At 38.5% G+C, this 14359-nt stretch overlaps 4 protein-coding genes across 8 annotated transcripts; 3 read left to right on the top strand and 1 right to left on the bottom strand.

The window, feature by feature from the left end:
- The first annotated feature begins 42 nt into the window (after positions 1 to 42).
- Positions 43 to 4170, top strand: LOC135944920 (uncharacterized). Of its 4 annotated transcripts, none has more exons than XM_065492154.1 (6): positions 43 to 176; positions 476 to 611; positions 756 to 1464; positions 1515 to 1907; positions 2602 to 2913; positions 2971 to 4170. In XM_065492154.1, exons 3-6 carry the CDS (start codon positions 772 to 774, stop codon positions 3190 to 3192), a joined length of 1620 nt encoding a protein of 539 aa, XP_065348226.1. In that variant the 5' UTR covers positions 43 to 176; positions 476 to 611; positions 756 to 771; the 3' UTR covers positions 3193 to 4170. The 4 variants fall into 4 exon arrangements, with proteins under 4 accessions (XP_065348226.1, XP_065348227.1, XP_065348229.1 ...); XM_065492155.1 differs by having other exon boundaries at positions 65 to 176; positions 272 to 611; XM_065492157.1 differs by having other exon boundaries at positions 69 to 185.
- On the bottom strand, positions 3843 to 7109 carry Uxs (UDP-xylose synthase). Of its 2 annotated transcripts, XM_065492159.1 has the most exons (9): positions 6979 to 7109; positions 6713 to 6920; positions 6182 to 6510; positions 5840 to 6125; positions 5674 to 5787; positions 5437 to 5624; positions 5251 to 5383; positions 4727 to 4860; positions 3843 to 4669 (listed from the first exon to the last, which is right to left on the bottom strand). In XM_065492159.1, exons 2-9 carry the CDS (start codon positions 6777 to 6779, stop codon positions 4553 to 4555), a joined length of 1368 nt encoding a protein of 455 aa, XP_065348231.1. In that variant the 5' UTR covers positions 6780 to 6920; positions 6979 to 7109; the 3' UTR covers positions 3843 to 4552. The 2 variants fall into 2 exon arrangements, with proteins under 2 accessions (XP_065348231.1, XP_065348230.1); XM_065492158.1 differs by having other exon boundaries at positions 6713 to 7025.
- Positions 7110 to 7249: 140 nt separating this feature from the next.
- Positions 7250 to 8975, top strand: LOC135944924 (dnaJ homolog subfamily B member 9-like). The gene is made up of 4 exons (XM_065492166.1): positions 7250 to 7489; positions 7883 to 8152; positions 8220 to 8446; positions 8505 to 8975. Exons 2-4 carry the CDS (start codon positions 7918 to 7920, stop codon positions 8754 to 8756), a joined length of 714 nt encoding a protein of 237 aa, XP_065348238.1. The 5' UTR covers positions 7250 to 7489; positions 7883 to 7917; the 3' UTR covers positions 8757 to 8975.
- A 90-nt stretch (positions 8976 to 9065) lies between these two features.
- LOC135944925 (dnaJ-like protein MG200) lies at positions 9066 to 10328 on the top strand. The gene is made up of 4 exons (XM_065492167.1): positions 9066 to 9144; positions 9229 to 9437; positions 9496 to 9689; positions 9749 to 10328. The coding sequence occupies exons 1-4, from the start codon at positions 9140 to 9142 to the stop codon at positions 9950 to 9952; spliced, it is 612 nt and encodes a 203-aa protein (XP_065348239.1). The 5' UTR covers positions 9066 to 9139; the 3' UTR covers positions 9953 to 10328.
- Positions 10329 to 14359: the final 4031 nt, after the last annotated feature.

A 14359-nucleotide genomic window follows, 5' to 3' on the forward strand; every position in this document is an offset into this window, starting at 1 on the left:
GTGGCGCTAGTGCTCTCGCTCCGCAGCAAGCGCAGCAGCCGATGGCAAAAACTTTACGAAAGCCCGTCGTTTACGTATTACTCGCCTATATTGGCCTGTCTCATTACTACGAGTATTAATTTCGCAGACAAGACATTGTTTATCTCCAGTGGCGAAGGCTTCAGATAACTCGAGAGGTATATAAAGTTAGATTCCTAACTAAGTAGTGTTTATACACTTTGCATCTGGCACGATTTCGACATTTAAAGTGCAACCCTTTTGTACACTTAAGATGGTGAATGGAGCGTATTATTGGACAAGTGGACATTTTAACCATTGATTGGCCGAAATGTAGTCACGTGACCGTAAGGGCCAATGACTGCCGAAAAAGTTGTCAACAAGGGTGGAGGTGTTCTAGCAGTGTTCTTCGGGACATTTAAATTTTAAAGGCAGAAGGATAATACAATAACACTCGTTTCCCTTGCGATAATTGCAGATTGGCGATCAGGGCTCGAATTTCAAAGATGTGTGGAGAGATGTAAGGAGTATATTCATCACCTACCCCAAGACAGGTGTTGATTTCAAACTAAAATCTTAAAGTTGGTTTTTACATCGATATCCGAATCACAAAGGTAATTTAAATGCGACACGGTAGCAAGATCTTTCGCTGATTTTTCAATAAAATTACTGTCACGTAAAAGAGTTTTGAATACTAACAATTTTTCAAGTTATAAACATTCTATAATATTGTCTCATTCCGTCCATCACTTTTGCAGACAATTGGCGCATAAAATGCCTCCAGTTATCCCTGTCAAGTCACTGTACTCGATCGTCCTTGACAAGGTGACAAGCACTCTATACCATTCAGCAGCGACCGGGAATTTCAATTCAGATGATGTTCGCAAGTACTTGCTTCGCGTGCTGCATTCAGGAATTCGGCAAGATCTGATTTCCTCTGCCACCAAGAAGTACAAGGCTGACACGGGCACTGTCCGATTCAGCACGGCGTGCAAGTACAACACGTACAAGTTGTTTGACCTCATCGGTCTGGTGCTTGACTCGACCATCAGACGCTTGCACCCTATCGACCAGGACAGTTTCCTCTGGATCAATGAGTGTCACGAGCTCTTTTCCTGTTTGGAAAACTGCCAGGCTGTCGGACTAGAGGAACTGAGCGTCCGCGTGCGGATCAACCCACGTCACGATCTCGAATTTGTATCCATCATGAACACCACCTTCCACAGGGTTCTGTACAAAATGACAAACCTGCGAGTGTTGATTTTACGGAGCATCTGCGACAACGAGATGCTGCGACTCATCGGTGAGCACTGTCCCAAATTGGAGCACTTGGACATGACGTCCTCTTGGCTAGTGGATGACAGAGGAATCAGGCACTTGCTGCTGAAAAATCCCATGTCATTTTACGAAAATGATTACTCAACGAGTGCAGATTGCGAGAAAACAGCGTGCTGCGCTCATTTAAAAGTGAGATTTTAGCTATATTTACACGCATTATTAAACCAGCGATATTTCAGGTTGTTCGGATTCAAGACACAAACACAACAGAGCTTGGAGTCATAATGCTGCTGCTGTTCATACCGCAGCTACGCTCCCTTGGAGGCTTCATTTACTACAGAAATGTGGGTGATGCCATCCTGTCTCTGCTAGACTGGAAGCCATCCTTGTTCTTAAGACTGACAGACCTTTGGGACACCCACCTACCCGATGGCAAGTCCGAGAAGCTGATTTACGCTTTGCCTGGCCTCCAGAGTTTGTACACCAGAGGGACATACCTGCCGAGGATTTCAGCCTGGAAGTTTTTGACATCGCTCACCATCGACTTTGACTTCCGAGACTTTGGAGCGCTCTTAGAAGATTTTCTCGCCGTTTGCGGGCCTCGCTTGCAGAAGCTTGCTATTGTTGATCAGGTTTGTTTTAGGTTCTAATTTATATTCTTTTTTTATTCTTGCATTGGTCAATACAATAAAATTACATTAAATATGAAGATTTAAAAATGGATATTTTTCTTCATTTAATTTTTATTTCTCCAAACAATTCATGATTTTTTTTATCATGCAGCTTAAAATATAAGTAAACAAATATAAATCATCTGGGAGAAATAAGGCATTATTTGTAGCATTTGCGATCAAATTGAAGAAACTAATGATTAAAATAGCAGCGAAATTTGCTTCTACTAATCTAACCACTCGTCATACCACAACTTATCCATTTCATATGAAACATTCAAGTATTTTATATTTATTCAATCTTAAAGACTCATTCAAAATTCAAAGAAAAATGAATAATTACAAAATATTCTTGAAAAATTTAACAGCTCGTGATATGATTGTAAATTTAAATTTTGTTTTCAGCAATTTTTTCATAAATTGCACGAGGTTTAATTAAATCTGCAAATAACAAAGCAAAGAAGAATTTCGTGAAACTCACAAAAATATTCAACTACAACTTTAGAAGTTTTACTCTGCAACTTAAGTTTTCTCTGCATGAAATCTTCATATAGTTTCAACAAATATTTAAAAAGAAAATCATTTTTCCAAGTACTCTTAATTAAGCATGCAGAAAAGAAATCCGATGATCTAGTGGTGTTTTTCTGGCACTCAGGTCCATGCGATGAACTTGGAATCCATGTGCCAACTGTGCCCAGCGCTGACAGAGCTAACGGCAAAAATTTGCTGCGACATAAAAGACGGAAGGTGGAGAATGAGCCCAAAATCAAGAATGCCTCTACTCAAAATTGCGAAAGTGCGCCTGGAAACCGCTGAAGTTCTCCCTGCGCTGCTCTTGTGCACGCCTGAGTTGACAAACCTGGAAATTTTCTACGAGCAGGATGGTACTTCGCCTGACCTGGACGACGTGATCCTCTCCCAAGCTCTGCAGTCTGCAAAGCACGCGGCGGACCCACCATGTTTAGAGGTGAGTTGTTGCTTTTAAATTACATTGAAAAACCAATACTATCTCTTCTTGCTGCAGTTGTTGTACATCAGGACAGAAAGCTCGCTTGGGTGGCTTGGTTTGATGGATTTACTGACGTTCTGTCCTAACTTGAAGTGCGTTGGCGACCTATATCATTGGTCGGCGCTAGACAAAACAAGTCTAGAGCAGCTGGAGGAGTTAACGATCATCAGAAATTGGAATTTAACCATCCTGTTTCAAGGCGTGAGGCTCTCAGCAGGTAACTTTTTGAAAATGTAAATTTCACCCAGTTGAATGGCAAGGAAGAAATTTGTGGTTTATAAATTTGACTCTTGAATTTGTAAGGCTGGAATATGTAATGCGAGAAGACTTAAAATAAGGTTAAATTTAGGACGTTTGAAAGAGGTATGACCCTTTTGGCACCAAAATTATTGTAATGAAAAGACTTGAAAATATTTATCATACATAATGTTTAGCAATTAACACTAAGCAATAGAAGCAATAGCATACTACATATATTTTGGATGAAGGAAAGAGTGTTTGGTAAAAATTACTTGTGCCATTTTGGTTTTCGGGTATTTATCGGAGATGCATATTTATACACTAGAACCGGAATTTTATTTTATTGATCTCTTGAGTGTCAAGGTCTAGAAATTTGTTTTATTTTTCTTTGCGAGGTACTTGACAAATAAGTTTGGCGTGTGTCTTTTTAAAGTTTAAATGTTAAAAATAAGATTTTCAGGTACCTGTATTATTATACACTAACATAATTATTATGCAGCAATTAAATGTTCGTTTTTGTTTAGTGCATGTTGATTTTTACATTAATGCAATGGATGCAAATAACAATACTAACACGAAGCATGAAGAACGTGGATTGCACACATGATTATTTGAATAAGAGGAAATCAGAATTTAAGACATTACAGTGGTTTTAGAGTGTGACATTTATTGTCCTTTTATAAAAAGCATAATTACTAACGCCTTATAAGGCAAATTCAATCTATAAGGGATGTAACAATTAACGAACCTTGTAAAAGAAAATTTGTCACTTTAAGTGTGTGTTTTAGAATAAGTCTTTGTTTTTTTATCAAACATTTTTTGAAAATAGTGTAATTTATTGTGTGATAACAGAGGAGAATGAGTTTAATTAATTAAGACTGATATACTTGTGATGTATTTTTTCTTCAATATTTCGCGAGATAAGAATTTTATGTATATAATGAATAAATATTTGTCTTTTCTTCAATACCAAAATCCTGTGATTTTATTTGTCATTACAGAGTACAAAATTCGGTAAAACAGTCCTGGCCTAAAATTATTACTTGATCGTCTTAAATAAAATTCAAAAAATAATAACAGAAAGCTGATCAGAGCTTTAAAGAACTATAGAGTATTTTTATTTGTGATGCTAAAGAATCGACGCTATGGCCAATCTCATTGGCCAATCCTGCATTAAAAAGAGAAGGACTACAGCAGAGCAAATGGCTACATCATTGTTAATAAAAGATTCCAAGGGTAAATAAGGTAAATGTTAAGATTTCACAGTCTTCCTCGCAACACATGTTAACTCCAATAAGAGGATGAAGGTAGTAAAAAAGCATCTGTGCGTTCTGTTCACAAACAATGTAACACAACACTAGGAGTTTGGCACACCATTGTCAGGCTGAAAAACATTGCGCTCACTATGCCTCGATCTCTTTAACTCATTCTTGAAATACTCAACAGTTCTCTTTAGTCCTACTTCCAGGGGAACCTATATTTAAAGGGCCGTGTTTTGCAGTGGTTATAATTAGCATTCAAGGATTATTACCTTTGGTTCCCAGTTTAAGTATCGTTTGGCTCTTGAAATGTCAGGCCTGCGCCTTTGAGGGTCATCTTCAACAGCAGCCACTAATTTTATCTCACTACTACCGCCAACGAGGTTCTTGATAATCACAGCAAAATCTGTTTCACAGGCGAAAGATAGAAATGTGAGTGCTGATTGTGAAGAGTATTCAACGTGGAAAAAATCGGTTAATTACCCATGAAATAGCACAACAGATAACATAGAACATAAAAAATAATTATTCCTCGACTCTTTCAATCAAAGCGAGGACAGGTCCAAGTTTTTATGCTGCGTTTGCAGAGTTAAAAATAACCCTAACATTTAAAACAAACACAAGTTGTGCTACTTTCTCTGAAATGCTGTGCATGCTAAATGTTGAAATAATGTTAAGCAAACAAACTTTTTTCCTAACTGATATCATTTTCAACCTTTCAAGTAATCCGTGTGCTAATAAGTTGCAAATATTTTAAATTAGGAAAGAATGAAAAAACATGATTATATTATAGTACCTTTGATAGTCCTTTCAATCGGATTCCCTAAATTAACTGGTTTGGTCATATTTGATTCCATCAGGCTGATTAATCCATCAACAAGATCAGACACATATTGGAACGACCTTGTCTGCGTTCCAGGTCCATAAACCTGCAAAGTACACGTTTACTTTCAACATAGCTATGAATTTATTGAACGCCTACTGTAATTGTTTCGTTTTTAAGTGCCTGAAGAATGAAGTTGGACACAACCCTGCCGTCATTCATATGCATCCTTGGCCCGTAAGTGTTGAAAATACGAGCAACTCGAACGCTGACATTTTCTTGTCCCATATACGCATAACTCAGGGTTTCCGCCACTCTTTTCCCCTCGTCATAGCAAGCTCTGGGGCCTGATACTCATATTAAGAAAAATATTAGAGTTTAAGATATTATACTAGCCTATAGGGTTGACGTGTCCCCAGTAGGTCTCTGACTGAGGGTGTTCCTCAGGGTCGCCATACACTTCCGAAGTGCTGGCAATGAGAACTCTTGCACCAACTCTTTTAGCTAGGCCTGTTAAAAAGGTTCAGTCAACCTGGTTCTAAAACTTATATTTTCAGCTTGCCTAGGACATTGATGGTGCCTAAGGTATTGGTCTTTATGGTCTTCACAGGGTTAAACATGTAATGGGGTGGGGAAGCTGGGCTAGCAAGGTGATAAATTTGGTCCACCTCGATGTACAGTGGTCGAACTATGTCATGATGGATCAGTTCAAAATTCTCATGACCAAGCCAGTGCTCAATGTTTCGTTTGCGGCCAGTGAAAAAATTGTCTGCGACTGTCACTTCATGGCCAGCAAGCATGAGTCTGTCGACTAAGTGCGATCCGACAAATCCAGCACCTCCAGTAACCTGCAAAAATATAAAAATGTGTTTTATTATATTCAAAGGTGTCAAATTTCTTTTACTAATATTCTTTTCCTATCAAAGGGGCGAAAGTCGACAACTGGAAATTGTTTGGGAAGTCTTTTCTCTAACTCCATCAGTTTGGTCTGTAGCTCGTTGATTTTTAGTTTGGCCTCTTCCAGGTCGTTTTTGTCGGCTTCATGCCCATCAAGTACTTCATTTTTCCTCGTTTCAGAAAGATCATTATGAGGAGCCTCTAAGGCCATCATGTACTGCGGCCCATGTCGACTCTGTTTCAGGTTAACTTTCACCTCTCCCAGAGCATCATCAAGATCGTCGTGAACATCTACAGCAACTTGGCTGTTTGTCCATTGAATGTAGAAAATTAAAACTGAAAAAAGATAGAAGAAAGAGTTAAGTATTAGAGAGGTATGTATTTCACGAAGAGCTTGCTAATTAATTATCAAAATTAATTCCTGTTTCTCGTGCTAGCAAAAAAATGTTGTAATTTATATCATTCAGAGGAATGCAACTATAAAGCTATAATTAATGAAGCTTTATGTTAAGATAAAAACTGATTATTTATTACGTACCGACAAAAACGCATGTGGAAACTGCCATTATTCGTCTCATCTGGCGTCTGATAAAGCCGCTGTTCATGCTCGAACACTTTCCTTGCCTACATCACTAATATTTCAGAGAAGAGAACGCTGGCACTAAAAGTGTCTCTCGCCAAATATTTGAGGAGTAGGGAAGGCAATCAATCCAAATAACGATAATGACCAGGATGTCACGCCAAAACTGTGGGTAAGCCGAATATCTTTACTGTTATGATGAGATTTAAATGTTTTGTTCCAACCACATCCAGGTCGGTCGCGTCTCATCAGCTGATCTGCAAACACATAGCTAACAGCTGGAGGCGTGGTAGAATTTCGTCCTAAGAGACGTCCAATCACAATCCAGATCGTTCTAATGAACCAATGAAACGCTTTGCTAACTTTTTTCTACATGGTTTGGTAGATAGGTTCACTTTTTTGCATTTTAATGGAATTTTGTTTCAACTTTTTGTATTTTGCGGCTCACCAAACATTTTTTACTGTATTTAACTCAAAGATATGGAAGCAAAGCACAATGAACAAAAACTAAAACAAACAGTCATGCTAGGGGCTAAGGCTAAATTCCAATAGTAGCACATTACGTGGATCCTTCGCATCAGATCACATCACGTCTACAACAAGAGGCGGGGCTAACAGCTGAACTGAACTGAACGCATTTTTATAATTTAGGACATTCAGAAAGTGCGAGAAAGTGAAATTGTAGCTCGCCACTCCAGCCTCCAACCTGGTGCTCTTGTGATTATTATAGTTCAAGTAAGAATTTATTATTTGTTCAATTATGTGTTTACAATTATGTAATGTATTTGGCGCATCGCAATATTTTTTTCTGAAGGATAGTAGAAAAGTGAAAGGCTTTGTTGGATTTCTTCACATTTTAGCACTTTGGTTGAAACCTTTTGGTGGTCCTATGATCTCTCAATATGGTCACGATTGTGTATTTGACTTGAGCATTAACACAATTTATGTAGTACTGTTGCTAATTGTTATAAAAAGAAATATGTATTATCATAAAAAGGAATGCGCTAAGTAATAATACATAATGTAATAAATAAAGCACGTCACGCAGATACCTTTCACTATGTACATAATATTACATAATTTATTCTATTTTTAAAATTTTAAAAGATTGTTTTTTATTTGTTACAGTATTATGGACGTCTAACATTAAACTAATTGCCACAATGAAGTACAAAAATTTGTTAACTAAAGCAGCCTGGTTGTCAGTGGCTTTATTTCTATTGACATTTGACTCGATTGAGGCTGCAAAAAAGAAGGATTACTACGAAGTTCTGGGAGTGAAGAAGAACGCCACCGAAAAGGAGATCAAAAAGGCTTTCAGGAAATTAGCCATCAAGTACCACCCTGACAAGAACAAGGCCAAGAATGCAAATGAAAAGTTTCAGGAAATATCTGCTGGTAAGGAATAAAATTATTATACCTCTCGATTAGGAACAGATTATTTAATTTTATTACAACTTTTTAGCGTACAATGTACTCTCTGATGCGGACAAAAGGAAGAAGTATGACTTAATGGGTGATGAAGATTTCCCTCGACCTGGAGGAGGACAGCAATTCCATGGCGGGAACTTTAACTTCAATTTTGATGACATGTTTTCTCATTTTGATCAGCACTTCACTTCTCACCAACAGTTCCAGCACTCTGGAGGTGGCTTTGAAAATCACTTCAAGTTTGAAGACTTCTTCGAAGAGGTAGAAACCCTCACTACCCCTCACTCAGTCAAAATTTAATTTCCTACTTTTCTTTCAGCCTCAGCACGAGCAGTTCTTCGGAAGCCACTTTGATTTTGAGCCGCACACGTTTGCCGATGGTTCCTCTTTCTTTGGCTCGCACTTTGGCAATCACCACAGCAGCCACTCCCACGCGAGTTCTCAAAAGAAAGGAAACCACTTCTCTAGTCATGCATCAGTGCACCATTCAGGTGACTCAAGAGGTCAGTCTTGCCGCACAGTTACTCAGAGGATTGGAAATACTATAACTCAGTACACTGAATGCTCCTAATACAATCAGTGTGGACTGTATGAAGGCTGAGATAAGTCTGTGAACAAAATTGATCTGCAAATGATTTGTGATATGTGCTTGGAGGATATGGAATTGTTTTTGTAAATAATTACCCCTTGTTAAAGTGCGTAACGTAGCTCAATATAATTAAAACCTGACTAATCACAATGTCGTTAACTGTTTTCAATAATAAAAATATTATATTTCTTTCAAAACTTATTAGGTGGTATCATTTCTGATGCATTCCCACCATCAAATTTTAACTCGCTTGCAGGGGGGATCGCGTTTTTGTTATCAGACATACCTTCATTTCGACAGTGAGTCGTCATATGGGAAGCCACCTGCGCTAGCAGGAAAACGCTGGAAATTTATTAATTTTCAAAATGAGGTTTGTGCAGAGCTTAATAATTTTTTATTGTTAATCAAATGCACACGCTCAAAAATGCAATATTTTAAGAACGATTTTTTACAGGACAACGATTTTAGCAAACTTTTTTCTTTGTGCTGTGCAACTCACCCTGGTGATTGCGATGAGACGAGACTTGTACGAAATACTAGGAGTGAAATCTGACGCGTCATCAAGTGAAATTAAGCGGGCTTTCCGGAAAATGGCCCTGCGATATCATCCTGACAAGAACAAGGCGACTGACGCTACTGAGAAGTTTTTTGAGCTATCTGAAGGTCAGGGCCATGAGTTTTAGTAATGCGGGTTTAATTTGCAAAATTGACTTTGATATAGCATTTGACATTTTGATAAATCCTGAACTGAGGAGGAAGTATGACTCGGGAGACTATGGACCAAAAGTTGAGGAGCAGCACACTTATCAGGGTGATAATTTCAAATTCACCCCAAACGATTTCTTCGCAAAACATTTTGAGAAGCACATGGAGCAGCAATTAAATAATCCTCACCTTTCGCCCTCAATGAGAAATGTGTGTTCTAATGCGTGTGATTATACCTGAAAATTTTTAATTTGCTCAACTTGCTATAGAGTTTGAAAGAGCACTTGCTGAAGCATTATGAATCGCTAAAGAAGGCACAGCAAGAGGTGAAAAAAGCAAGTATTCACCACGTGCATCATAATGTCGCCAGTGTTGAAAATACTGTCACATCGAATGATCCAAATTTGAAGTGCGAAACAATCACCACAAAAGTAGGCGATTCTATAACAAAGACAACAAGTTGCAAATCCTAAATTTTCGGACCAATAATATCTTTCATTTAGATAATTTTTTATATGTTTGCCTTCATTTAATTTATAAATGCACATACAGCCCACTCGTGAAAGTGGTGATTTTATGTTGTTGTGTGCCACGATACGAATCACTATCTACTGTGTACGTGTAAGACCTAAAGAGACCGTCAACGACAGAATGAAATGATAAAGTTTACGAGTTGAGTATGCAACCTGTTTAACTTATAAATCAAGCCAGTTGCATATGCTAAAACTTTTAAATCAAAAATGTCATCTCATGCAAAGGATACGCAAGATGATCATGCATTGTGTTTAGTCAACTTTTTAACGATATAAATATAAAATACATACAAATCAAACAGTGCAGAATTTTATTAATGACCTTAAATTCCACTAATCCCTCAAAAATTGCGTGCACCTATGCGATATGTAAATCCAAGCATTGTTTGGGCCAATATGCGCCTAAGTTTGACTCTTTGTATATAGCAATAATAATGTGTTCATTCGGATCTGTGAGGATTGCTTTCGGCAGTCCGAACTCGCTCTTTTTGGTTTGCTCCTTTCCAGAAAGCGTGAATGAATTTAACGAGACGAATGTCTTTTGCGTATTATCAGTAAAAGACCCCGGTGTGTTGGGGGGGGGGGCAATAATACGAGCTGGGCTTCCTTGAATGAGGCCCGTGCACCCAATGTTATCTGTTCAAAATACAATAATTGGAACATGACGTTTCCGCTCGCATTGTTAAGGCATTGCGACTTTAGGGATAAATGTGTTGCGTTTATATAAAAGACCTCGTGTGGGGAGGCGAAAAGATGGCAAAAGCTCCTCTCCTGCCACTCGGGGCCCCATGTTAACCGCTCGACGATGGTATTTGGACTGGTACGTGAGCTCTATATGTCCATGGAGTGTGTTGAGCAGAGGTTTAAAAAAAGTGGAAATGAAATATAAGATTGTTGCTTTTCTTTAAAATCTAGATAAATTTTGTATCAATTATATCTGCTTGTTTTTTTCTACATTATTTTCTGATCTTGAAATGATCTTTTTCCTCTCTTTTTTTATGTTGGGTAGCAATTGTCAGGTAGGATAATTTATTTCCATCCATCATTATAATTGAGCTTTTATTGACTTAAATTAACACAATGCACGCATAGAAAAATTCCATTGAAGGAGCTGAGGTATTTCATTGAAGCGCCGTAATGATTAATTAAACAGCATAAGTAGATAAACTAGATGTGCAGTTAGTGTCTTGTTCCCACGAAGAATATGCGGCGAATTTCCTTTCATACCGCGTTACTGCTCTTCTCACACGTAGTCGAGCATAATCAAACGCAAATCTATGAATTCATTTTGCAGGGAAAATGCACCGCACGCATCGCATCATTCCCGATCGGCGGCGCAGGGAAAGAATGTGGTCAATCGGCTGGCCAGCCGCGCGGAGAGCGAACGAGTTGACTGAGTCACGTTATGTGCAGTTATCCGCTCTCGCGATTATCGTAAAACGCGCAGACGACCGACCGACTGCCACGATATGTGCCATTTGACACATAATATTATTGTTGTCGTCCTCCACTTGGAAGTTAATTATTTGTACGTACACGCTGGAAAGAGAGAGAGAGAAAGAATAAAAGCAGAGAATTATTTGCCGGTGCACAAATCTAACTTGACGGCTCCGAACAGCAGAAAATCGACCGCGTAACGGGTAAGACGTTGTCTGCGTTCGGCTTCCCCGTGTGTGCAATGCACTTATTATTGGACGTATCCGGTATTGAGAAACGGCAAAAGTTTTCGAGAGAGTGTAATATGCTTGAGCCTTTTGTCACGAGATAGTTTGATGTCCTCCAAGTCAATAAATTTAATCACGCATCAGGCACACTAATCAAATGAATGAGCAGAACCTGATTAAAATTCATAGCAAGAACCAAGCTGGTCAATGCGTTAAGAGCGATTTAGTTATCGTCAAATTTAGAAAAAAATAAAAAAATTTCTATGTTATCTTCCAGTGAATTGGAATTATGTTTAAATTTCAATTCAGGTTTTTCTCTCCAAAAAAGACATCACAGTTCACAATTTCAATGATAGGGGAACGTTTCCAATTTCAGAAGAAATTAAAGTCACTCATTGAGTATCCTTTTACTGTCGCACATTTTATTATAATCATATTGGTCAGGAAAACATAGATAAAACATAAGATGGGCTGTAAAAATGAAAAATTGAATACCAAAAATTTAGCTCACTCGTTCTTGAATTAGAGCCTGCCCCTGTAGTAAGCGCTCATCACCAGCAAAACAAAGTCCACACCACAGATTTGATTACAGAGGGAAATGAATCAACAATTGACTGCAAAAGCTCATAAGCACAATCAAAATGAGAAGAAATAACAAATCTTTCAATAAATCTCGGCTGTGTCAGATTGAATTTGCTGCTCTTGGGCTCGTATTTAAAAATCGCAATAGAAAAAAATATAAATGAAGCGACCATCTGGACCGCCCATTTGAAAGTGTGATGTTAGATTAAAGATCAGTGAAGATTTATTTTGGTTGACCACAACGCGCAATTGCAGTGGCCAGTTTTTCATCTCAGGCCTTCTGCCCTCTATTCATCCGTGGATGCAAGTGCGAGTTAGGGAAAAGTGTGTTGATTGCGGATCACCGCAAGTGAGAGGCGATATTTTCTCGCGTTTAAATACAAACACGCACGCTGGTATGTGAGGCGATTTAATGAGTACGTGAGTGTAGTGCGCCGAGCATTATTTTAGCATCGCACTCACGTCGCTGGCTTTATCGGATGCAGAAGAGATGCTGGTCAGTCCGTCTTCGCAGCTTAGTGTGTCACACACGCGCGGAGCACGCTTAATATAACGACAGTTTGATGGCATCTGCCAAGCAAATCGCCAAGACTGCCATCAGCAAATTAGAAAGCATTTCGTCGTGTGGTTACCTCAATTCTTTAATAAATATGTGCACTAATTACGGATGGTTAAATTTACATCAACTTCTTGGTGACTGAAAATTGAGAGAGCTAGAAAATGCATGCTTGGCAAAATAAAGTTGGTTATTTTATCTCTTGATCTTACTTGAAGGCTTTTTATAGTAATCATCGCACTTCTTTGCGTGATCATAAATTCAATCTTGAGTGTATTTAGTTCATGTATTTTTGTATTTTTGATTCAAAAGATGCAGATTTAAAAAAATTATTGTACAAAAAAGGTGAAACACGAATTTGAGTTTAGAATATAGAGTTTGATTAAGTTTTACTGTTCTTATCAGGGTTGAGAAATTTCACAAACTAATTTTTATATTGAACAGAATTTGCTAACAAAATCCTCAGGTCCTCACGCAAGCTGGAAAGATACACTCTTAACTCATCTGGCATAATTTCATAGACTTTAAAGAGATGGTATCCCATAAATTTGTAAAACTCTTCAGTTTCTGCTCATAAAAATCTAGGAAAACAACTCGTAGACAAAAATTTTAACCTATGTTAATTTCTATCTTTGCGTGGATTTTATTGATTTGGATAATCTAGTAAAAGTTAACTCTAAAACATGCCAATTTTACTTAAATCTAATTTTTTTATAGAGCTTCAAAGCAAATTCATCTTACTTTCCGTTCGTTACTCTTCAGAACCGAGGTAAACGCACACATGGTCACAACAATGAAAAGTGAATTTCCAAACAGGAAGAGCTGAAGCTCTGCTGTCGATTTTTTACAGTTTGTCGCAATTTTCTATCTTCTTCTTTCGCGCACCTCAACCGACCAAATAAGCTTGACTGAGAAGCGAAATCCGCAACGGCGGCAAATTGAGCTAATCCAACTCAACAAACAGCACACTCCGCGGAAAATAAACGCCAATTTGCGCGCGAGGCGTGAAGCCCGAGCACACACAATAATCGCGTTATTGATTACCCTCAGGAGTTCTTTTACTTTCCATATGTGTCCACATGTGGCATTTCGGCAGCAGATGCGTGGACAAAAATTTTTGAAAATATATAATATACACACACGCGATGGCCGCACGGCGGCGGCAGGAGGGAGCTGTGGGTGGTACAGTCGTTGACCCTGATTATTGTGCCGCGTGTCCAGTCCAACGATACGCTAGAGATTGAAATTCATCGCGATTGCTCTCCTGCTGCTGCTCCTGCGTGGAAAATGAAAAATGCGCATCGTTCGTAATAAAGTTGTTAACGTACAATGTCCGGCGCAGTGCAAAGACTGGTTCTCATTCCGGTTTCGGTTGGATTTGCTGTCGGACGAGAGAGAGCGAGTGAAAAATGAAGCGAAATTCGCACAACATGCGTAAAATATCGCGTTTGTTGTTGGCATAATCGTCTGTGTAAATGTGCTCCGTAGCTAACTGTACGTATATTGTTAACAAGGAAACTCGGCGAGCATTTTTAATGACACTGG

The sequence above is a fragment of the Cloeon dipterum genome, chromosome X, assembly GCF_949628265.1.
Source record: "Cloeon dipterum chromosome X, ieCloDipt1.1, whole genome shotgun sequence".
NCBI lineage: Eukaryota > Metazoa > Arthropoda > Insecta > Ephemeroptera > Baetidae > Cloeon > Cloeon dipterum.